General features: G+C 45.2%; 2 protein-coding genes across 2 annotated transcripts in view; one reads left to right on the forward strand and one right to left on the reverse strand.

Moving 5' to 3' along the window:
- cnga1b (cyclic nucleotide gated channel subunit alpha 1b) overlaps window positions 1-2364 on the reverse strand; it is a 10062-nt gene extending 7698 nt beyond the window's left edge. Inside the window, exons 1-4 of the mRNA XM_056576235.1 lie at window positions 2352-2364; window positions 1557-1694; window positions 1257-1325; window positions 613-681 (exon numbers count right to left, since the gene is read on the reverse strand). Coding sequence (XP_056432210.1) covers window positions 613-681; window positions 1257-1325; window positions 1557-1672 — 254 coding nt within the window. The 5' untranslated portion in view covers window positions 1673-1694; window positions 2352-2364. The remainder of the gene's footprint in view (window positions 1-612; window positions 682-1256; window positions 1326-1556; window positions 1695-2351) is intronic.
- Window positions 2365-4534: 2170 nt separating this feature from the next.
- Window positions 4535-10000, forward strand: part of LOC130370546 (endophilin-A1-like) — a 9534-nt gene continuing 4068 nt past the window's right edge. The window contains exons 1-5 of the mRNA XM_056576317.1: window positions 4535-4595; window positions 8306-8374; window positions 8767-8839; window positions 9165-9308; window positions 9756-9889. Coding sequence (XP_056432292.1) covers window positions 4551-4595; window positions 8306-8374; window positions 8767-8839; window positions 9165-9308; window positions 9756-9889 — 465 coding nt within the window. The 5' untranslated portion in view covers window positions 4535-4550. The remainder of the gene's footprint in view (window positions 4596-8305; window positions 8375-8766; window positions 8840-9164; window positions 9309-9755; window positions 9890-10000) is intronic.

A 10000-nucleotide genomic window follows, 5' to 3' on the forward strand; every position in this document is an offset into this window, starting at 1 on the left:
GTGGGAACAGAGGGATGGAAGAACGGAGGGATGGAAGAACAGAGGGATGGAAGAACAGAGGGATGGAAGAACGGAGGGATGCCGCTGAGTGTTGGCTTCTCCCTTGAACAAAAGTTTCTCTCAAACGGTACAATATGGCTTTTAAAACTAACTTTTGCATCTGTTCTGATTTCGGGACACACCTCGCAATGCACGCGGGAGTTTTTCATCTGTTTGATTTGTTATAGCTGCGTTGCCTGACCTACAGCCCTTATCATTACTTATAGGCCTATGTGACTTAATAAACACATCTTCCCAAAGATAGAGGCAGCTTGAGATTAAACTAATTCATTAATAAGCTCTGAAATAGAAACAGAAAGAATCGGGTGGAGGCTGAAGGAGGCTGAGATATGAAGGCTGATGGATAATGATGGAGGCTGATGGAGGAATAGATAATGATGGAGGCAGATTGGGGGATGGAGGGATGATAATGATGGAGGCTGATTGGGGGATAGATAATGACGGAGGCTGATTGGGGGATGGAGGGATGATAATGAAGGAGGCTGAGGAATGGAAGCTGATGGAGGGATGGAGGCTATGTGATGGTGGCTGAGGGACAGAGGAGGAACATACTTTCTCTTCTCTTTTCCTTCTTTCTTTTCCTTCCTTTCTTCTCGTTTCTTCCTTTTCTCCTCCTCCTCCCTTAAGATGACAGGTCAAGGGTCAAGCATATGTGTGTGTGTGTGGGGGGGTCATGTGAGCGTATGTGTTTATTAGTAGTCTGTTGATTAGTGTGTCTGCACATCTTTTAGTGTTTGTTTGCATCTGTGTGAGAGAGAGAGAGAGAGAGAGAGAGAGAGAGAGAGAGAGAGAGAGAGAGAGAGAGAGAGAGAGAGAGAGAGAGAGAGAGAGAGAGGGGGGGGGTTGTGTGTGAGAGAGTTTTTCTTTGTGTCTCTATGTGTTTGTCAGAGAGATGGGAAAGAAATAGTTTATGTGTATATGGTCGGGTGTAAGAGAGAGGGAGAGAGAGGGGGGAGAGAGATGTCTGTATGTGCTTGTGTGAGTTACATTGAAAGAGAAAGACGCGAAGTGTGTGTGTGTGTGTGTGTGTGTGTTAGGGAGTGAGGGAAGGGGGAGAGATAGAGAGAGAGGGAGAAAGAGAGAGAGAGAGAGAGAGAGAGAGAGAGAGAGAGAGAGAGAGAGAGAGAGAGAGAGAGAGAGAAAGAGAGAGATAGAGAGAGAGAGAGTGTGCCTCAATGTGTATGCTTGTTTCCTACTCCTCTTCTTCGTTGTTGTTGCTGTTGTTGATGTTGAAGAGGACACCAGCTCCTCCCCCCCTCTGTGACCTTCAGAAAAATACAAGAGCTTTAATCTCTCTACCAATCGCAACGCATGCTCTCAGCCAATCACATCCCAGGGCCAGGGGATATACAGGAAGTAGTGTCCAATCACAGCTGAAACTTAAATGTCACTACTTCGCATGCGACAGGTGTGTCACTTCATGATGGACTGAACACAATACTTCCTCTCTGGCGATGATGTGACTCTTGTTGCTCTGACAACAGGTTCTCCCTCACCTGTACTCCCTTGGCCCCTCCCTAATCTCCTGCAGGGCAGTAATGGGCGGAGCCACTCGGATGGTGGGCGGAGTCCCCCCTGGGGCGGGATCTAACGGCGATATCCTGGTCGGCATGGCGGCGACTTTTTCTAATTTCCTATAAAGAGAATCGAACAAAACATTCAGTTCCTGGCTCAAAAGACCATTTCAGTGGCCGTGCGACCTGACTGCCCATTCCGAAAACTCAGCGCAACAGAATTCCTCTCGTCCATCTCGTCCATCCTTTCGTTGCAGGAATTTGGGGAAAAACTGTGCAATAAGCCGAATAAAACGAACAGGTCACTGTTATGTAAAGTGTAACCTTAATAATTAATACAACTTAAAGTGAGTGCTTTGATGTGCTTGTGATGTGGTTATTGATATTGTAGCACATTACAATAAGTAATAGTTAGGTGAGAGGTAAGAGCTGGTTGTGATGTGGGTATTAATACAGTTACACATTGTAATAACTAATAGAGTTAGATAAGGGGATAAAGCTGGTTTTGATGTCGGTATTAATATTGAAACACATTACAATAACTAATAGTTAGCCGAGCGGTTAGAGCTGGTTTTGATGTGGTTATTAATATGGTAACACATTGCATTAACTAATAGTTAGCTAGACGTTAGTGCTGGTTGTAATGTGGTTACTAATATGGTAACTCATTGTAATAACTAATAGTTAGCTGAGAGGTTACACCCGGTTGTAATGTGGGTATTAATATGGTAAGACATTCTCAGAATGAATAGAGCGCTCACGTAGATAATCACTCACCTTGGTTACCGGGGAAGGCGACCTAATTACACCTGTCCGTAGTCGGGGCCATCGTCATGGAAACAAGCGGGGTTCCCCTAACAGTTGGAGTGAGTGAAAGTTATAATCCACAGAAAACGGCCTTCTATGGTGCAACACAGAAGTCTCTCTCTCTCTTCTTTACTCCTTCTGTGTCCCCCCCTCTCTCTCTGTCTCACCCCTCCCCGCTCTCTCCCTCCCTCTCTCTCTTCCAAGGATAAAGGGATTAGAGAATGATAAGACAATCAGCTATTTCATTGTGTTTAATGATCACTGCCTGTGTCTGTCACTCTGCCCCCTGCCTGGCTGCTGGTCTGTGTCTTGCACCCCCTCTGTCCACATCTGTCTCCCCCTTTCCTGTGTGAGGAAGGCAGGAAGGAAGGAAGGAAGCAAGGAGGGAAGGGGGAAAGGAGGGAAGGAGGGAAGGAAGGGAGGAAGGAGCTGACTATTGTCAGAAGGGATTTCTCTAAATCCTACCGAGTCAGCAACCTCCTGTAATACCCCTTAACACTCTCCCTCTTCTATGAGTCGCCCTCACGCACGCTTTGTCTGAACACATGCGAATAAATTCAAACATACATAAATATGTACATATATTTATGTATTTTTATATTTGAATATTCATGCATCTATTCACATAATAAATACATATGCATATTCATGCGTATATTTGTACTCATATATAAAATAGTAAAAATGAAGATGTAATATAGAACTATGATTCGGACAATGTGTATCTGCACTATATTGATATTTCATTCAATTTGGTTATGTTGTGTAATACACTAAGAGTTCCGATAATGTGTAATATGGTAGCTTTAGAAATGTGTTTAAACATATAACATGCTGAGAAAGTCACACAACCTTGGAGGATTTATGCAAAATGTAATATTGTATAATACAATTGTAGAATGCATTTTACGAATTGTACGAATATTAAAACATTTTGGGAAAGCATTGTGGTCAACATCCAAACCAACTCCCAACGCTAACCCTAGTTCGAGCTTCAGCAGGTGAACTTATTAGTCAATCTAAAAGCAGCTGCGGCCCCTCTGATACAGATTGCCGTGTGTGTTTTGGCCCTTCAACCAACATAACTAACGTAATTCTTACCAACCAATACACTGAATAAGTATAAGTATGTTACTAGATGCTTAACCGACTAAAAATGTATTGACTTCGTATGTTTTACACACACAAAGCCTGTAAGCGAATCCCTTTCAGATAACTCTTCTGTTACGAGAGAACTAAGTAGGCTTATGTTTCTTAAAATTACCATGTTACTACTTCAGCCGGCATACCTTTGAGGGTTGTTCCCAGGGTCGAATCAGGTCTCTCCCCTCAACTAAGTCCTGTTCTGTTTGACGGCTCTTCTCCTCCTGTAAATAAAACTAGTTAGTGGTGTGGTAAGTTGGTGATGGTTATAAGATGTAGTAGCTGAGGCTGGCCTCTAGGGGGCAGTAGGTAGACAGTGTAATGCCTCGTCCCCGGCGTGCGCTGTCTACGGTCCTGAAATCTGTAATATCATGAGAATAACTGATATCAACAACATCCGGATCTGGGAGATCGATGTTGTCCAGACCACTTGTCTGGGCTGTCTGGATGATTGCTTATATAATTTGTGAGGTTTGGTGTGCTTTATTCAACTCAAAGGGGGTTGATGTCAAGGGAAACGCACATTATACTACAGAGAACATAATACTTTTTATTATTATTATCTATATTATTATTAATATTATTGACGATCATTTCAGTTCAAACCCCCGACCTTTTTCTCACCACGCACATAAACACAACGTGTCCTGCCGAGCGCAGTGACGTCATACATAACATAGCAGAAATACTCAGTGTTTTCTCTCTCTCTCTCTCTCTCTCTCTCTCTCTCTCTCTCTCTCTCTCTCTCTCTCTCTCTCTCTCTCTCTCTCTCTCTCTCTCTCTCTCTCTCTCTCTCTCTCTCTCTCTCTCTCTCTCTCTCTCTCTCTCTCTCTCTCTCTCTCTCTCTCTCTCTCTCCCACCCTCTGTGTTCATGTCCCTCTTTCTCCATCTTGAAACACGACCGCGAGAAGAGGATCTGATCTCCCGGTTCAACACTCCCGCCGGACTTAAAAAATCTGTTTCAGAGCGCGTTCAATATCCCGTTTCAGAGCCCGTGCAGCGACCGGAGGACTGCGTGTTGAGGAGATGTCAGTGGCGGGATTGAAGAAACAGTTCCATAAAGCGACCCAGGTAACACGCCGCGATGTTGACATATAGAGATGTATTTACATTCGTCCAGAACAGTCCAAACATGAGACGTTGTCCAGAATATGACCCTGTTGTTGCTCTGATTACAAATGAGACATTGCTTTATTCAGCCGAAGTTTTATTTTTGCATAGATCTCTCAGGATCTTATAAGACTTGTGCGTGCATGAGTGTTTTCGTCTGTTTGCATGACTGCGTGAAGACGCGCGCGTGTGTGTGTGTGTGTGTGTGTGTGTGTGTGTGTGTGTGTGTGTGTGTGTGTGTGTGTGTGTGTGTGTGTGTGTGTGTGTGTGTGTGTGTGTGTGTGTGTGTGTGTTTGTATGTGTGTGCGCGCGAAATAACCCTGGATGTTAATATTACATAACAGCCATCGGAGGAGATCCCAGTGGAGCGTATAATAACATAATAATAATAATACTATGATACTAGATATCAGGGTTATATAATATTAAGACTCGCTGTTGCCTCGATGGATAATAAGGAGCGATTCAGGAGCGATAAGCAGTATGGCTGCCGCCACGTTTATCAGCTGCCTGGTGGATGGGCACTCACTATACACGCACTGGGGGAATCCCTCCATCCACCCCCAATTCCTCTCCAACCCCTGCCTCCCTCCCGCATCCATCCCTCTCCCAACCCTTCCTCCCCCACTTCCCATGTCTCCCTCCGGGTATAAGCTGGAGACCTGGCGGGCTCGCGACAGAGTCGTGTTTGGTGGCCTTATTAGACAACGGAATGAAGTTGACGGAGAGAGATCTGCTTAGAGAGACCTATTTAATTGGTACCAAGTCAACTAAATGGATTCGATTTCCTGGTGGAGTGGAGTTCGCGCCCGTGTGTGTGTGCGTGTGTGCGTGTGTGCGTGCGCGTGTGTCTTGTAAATGTACACAGTAATGTAAAGCATTAGCCACCTGTCTGTGGATAACGATGTGGACAGAGAGCAGAAAGGGGACACCTCCGTAACCTGGCTAAATAACACATGAGACAGACAGACACACTGCCAGGGCCTTGCGTGCACGCAGACACACATATATACACACATGCATGAAGGCACCTGTGGCTGTTTCTCTCACATCAAGACTTCTGTGGGAATATTGCAGGCAGCTGTTATGACATCACAATAAGACCGTGACTCAGCCAATGGGAATCAGGAAGCATCACTCTCGAGGAAATTCTAGAAAAAATATATATCTACAAACAATGTGGTCTCTCTCTCTCTCTCTCTCTCTCTCTCTCTCTCTCTCTCTCTCTCTCTCTCTCTCTCTCTCTCTCTCTCTCTCTCTCTCTCTCTCTCTCTCTCCTTCTCTCTCGCTCTCTCTCTCCCTCTCTCTGTGTCTCTCTCTCTCTGTGTCTCTCTCTCTCTCTCTCTCTCTCTCTCTCTCTCTCTCTCTCTCTCTCTGTGTCTCTCTCTCTCTCTCTCTCTACCTCTCTCTGTCTCTCTCTCTCTCTCTCTCTCTCTCTCTCTCTCTCTCTCTCTCTCTCTCTCTCTCTCTCTCTCTCTCTCTCTCTCTCACTCTCTCTCTCTCTCTCTCTCTTTCTCTCTCTCTGTCTGTCTGTCTCTGTCTCTTTGGCTCTTGATCTCCTAATCAAACCCACCTCTATCTGTTGGGGCAGGGTTGTTATGGCAACCCTATGCGTGCAAGACAAAAAAGATAGGTGGGATGTGAACAAACACACCCACACAATGTGCTCTGGGTAGTTTATTTCATTATTCATAGGTCTTTGAGGACGATGCATGCGACACACACAGGAGCATCAAATGTAGCTGTGTGTGTTCATGCATGTCTTATTGTGACACGGTCACTTGTAAATTGTTACGTAACAAAACATGATAGTCTCTCTCACACACTCACACACACACACATACGCACAAACACACACACACACACACACACACACACACACACACACACACACACACACACACACACACACACACACACACACACACACACACACACACACACATACACACACACACACACACACACACATACACACAGTGCTCAGATGCCTTTGCATCACCAATCACTGAGATATGACAGGAATCGATTTTGGCCCAGCATTACTTGCCTCTCTCTATCTTTAAACACATCTCATAACTCTTCTTTTCTACCATATAGCTTCCTCTCTCCATCTTTTCTTCTAGCTAAATCTATCTCTTGCTATCGCTCACTTTTCAAATCTTTCTCTCTGTCTATATCTAGTTCGCTCTATCTCTCTAGCACTCGTACTTTATCTAAAGCCACCTCTCTCTGACTACCGCTCCATCTCACTCCATCGTTCTTCCTCCTTAGTTTTCTTGGTACTATAATAAAGGACAGCCCCCCCCCCCCTTCATGCTATAGACTTTTTCGAGGAGATGTTCCTCTTGACAGAATCCTTCATCATTCGGATATGATATCCCAGCCATCTTGGATCTGAAATCCCTCCGCCATCTTGGAAATGATATCCCTCCTCCATCTTGGTTCTGATATCCAATTTCCATCTTGGATCTGATGTCCCGCATTTTGGAACTAATGTGCCTCCGCCATCTTGGTTCTGATATCCCTCCGCCATCTTGGTTCTGATATCCCTCCTCCATCTTGGTTCTGATATCCCTCCTCAATCTTTGATCTGATATCGCTCCTCCATCTTTGATCTGATATCAATCCCCCCCCTTGGATCAGATATTCTTTGATCAGATATACTATATATTGTGTGTGTGTGTGTTCATGCATGGTACGATTGTTTCTGAGTTTAACAAACAGGTTGCAGGTTTGGAAACCGTACTACCACACACCAACATAAGATATATGGATATATGGTAATATCTTTCTGCATCACACAATCCATAAAATATATGTTTTTTTAATAAACAGAACTAACACAGTGATACAGTACTAGCATGATACTAGAGTCATCACGTCACTCCTTGTCATCCCCTATGGGACATAAGGCTTCAGTGAGCACTCTCCATTGCATTCGGCCCCTGGCAGCATGTGGGGCCTCTCCCCATGACATTACTGGTCCAGCTCTTGTGTCACAGTTCTGCGCCAGGTGGTTTTTGGCCTCCCAGGTTTTCTTTTGCCTGGTGGTGTCCATCTTAAGGTGACTTTTGTGAAGCGGTCCTGCTCCATCCTCAACACATGTCGTAGCTCTCTCAGGCGTCTGTGCGTTAATCTCCTTGGTGATGCTCCAGTTTACTGTTAGGTCCAGCACTAACATTGTAGCATAGTACCGAAATAGACCCACAATACTGACACAGTACTTCAGTACTACACAACTACTACAGCACTAACATAGCACTACAACACTAACATAGTACTACAGAGCTAACATATACTACACTAACATAATGCTATAGCACGAACATAGGACTGTAATACTTATTTTGACCCACAATGCTAACACAGTACTAACATATACACACAGTTTCACAGCACTAACAAAGTACCCAGCACCAACATTGTACCTTAGTCCTTACACAGTACCACTGGGCTAGTATCACAGTACATACCGACACACTAAACAGTTTGTGGGTCTTTGTGTGTGTGTGTGTGTGTGTATTTGTGTGTTTCCATCACCATATCTCCATGGCAACTGCATCTCCCATCATCTTTCTTACACTCAGTAACTGCAGCATTTTCTCTCTCTCTCTCTCTCTCTCTCTCTCTCTCTCTCTCTCTCTCTCTCTCTCTCTCTCTCTCTCTAGAAAGTAAGTGAGAAGGTTGGAGGAGCAGAAGGGACCAAACTTGACGATGATTTCAAGGAAATGGAAAAGGTATCTGTGTGCATGTGTGTGTCTGTATGTGTGTGTGTGCGTCTGTGTGTTTGTGTATGTGCGTGTGTGAGTGTGTGAGTTTGTAGTGGAGGCGTGTGTTCATAGATTTACCACTTGATATTTTACCACTTCATGACGCAATGATACAGTTTATGACTCTAAAGGACCCAGTATATTATACATGACAGTTCTCATAAGCTAAAAGTCACAGAGAGACATGCCTCCATTCACCTGGTATTGTTAACCAATAGCAGCGGTGTATTGCTGGTGTGTGATTAAAGGTTTTCATTTCTTAGAACTACAGTGATAGTAGGCCGATGTGGTGCTTCAATTCAGTCCGGGTGTACCAGTCTTTTACCTGGCCCTTAAGTCTTGTGTATGGTTCATTATAGAAGGTGGACATCACCAGCAGAGCAGTTCTGGACATCATGACAAAAACCACAGAATACCTTCAACCAAATCCAGGTAACACATGCACGCAAACACATGGACGTACAGACGGACTTGTGCACGCATGCAGACAACACATAGTGTGTAAGGGAGGCTTGTCCAGCTTGGTAAAAGGGATCATTATAACTCCTCTCCTCTCTTCTCTCCTCTCCTGTCCTGTCCTCTCATCTTCTCCCCCCTCCTCTCATCCTCTTCTTTCCTCTCCTCTCCTCTCCTCTCCTCTCCTCTCCTCTCCTCTCCTCTCCTCTCCTCTCCTCTCCTCTCATCTCCCCTTTCCTCTCCTCTCCTCTCCTCCTCTCCTCCTCTCCTCTCCTCTCCTCCCCTCTCTCCTGTGTGCCAGCTCACAGAGCCAGGTTGAGTATGATCAGCACCATGTCCAAGTTCCGGGGCCAGGAGAAAGGTCCCGGTTACCCGCAGGCAGAGAGTGTTTTGGGGGACGCCATGCAGCACTTCGGACGGGAACTGGGCGAGGAATCCAGCTTTGGTACCTGACCTTTGTCTTACCTCACCTCTGTTGGACCTTAACACTGTCCTAACTTTACTCTGTCTCACCTCACCTCTGTTTGAACTTAAACATGTCTTACCCTTAACTCTGTCTTACCTCAACTCTGTTTGACCTTAACTCTGTCTTAACTTCACTCTGTTTGACCTTAACTCTGTCTTTACTTAACTCTGTCTTACCTTAACTCTGTATTAAGTCAGCTCTTTCTGGTCTGAACTCTGTCTTACCCCAATGCTGCCTCAACTTAACTCTGACTCACCTCAACCCTGCCTCAACTTAACTCTGACTCACCTCAACCCTGCCTCAACTTAACTCTGACTCACCTCAACCCTGCCTCTACATAACTCTGACTCACCTCAACCCTGCCTCAACTTAACTCTGACGTGTCTCAGCTCCAGTGTTAGACGTTGATGCTGCTCTTCTGTCCAGGTGTGGTGATGCTGGACGTCGGGGAGGCCATGAGGGAGCTGGGGGAGGTGAAGGATGCTCTGGACATGGAGGTCAAACAGAACTTCATCGACCCACTGCAGAACCTTCATGACAAGGACGTCAAGGAGATACAGGTTTGTACACTACACACTGCGGCACACTACAACCCAATATAACACAGCACTACCCACTACAACACACTATAACTACACACTACAACTAAACTACACACTATAACACAACAC

Source organism: Gadus chalcogrammus, chromosome 17 (assembly GCF_026213295.1).
Source record: "Gadus chalcogrammus isolate NIFS_2021 chromosome 17, NIFS_Gcha_1.0, whole genome shotgun sequence".
Lineage (NCBI taxonomy): Eukaryota > Metazoa > Chordata > Actinopteri > Gadiformes > Gadidae > Gadus > Gadus chalcogrammus.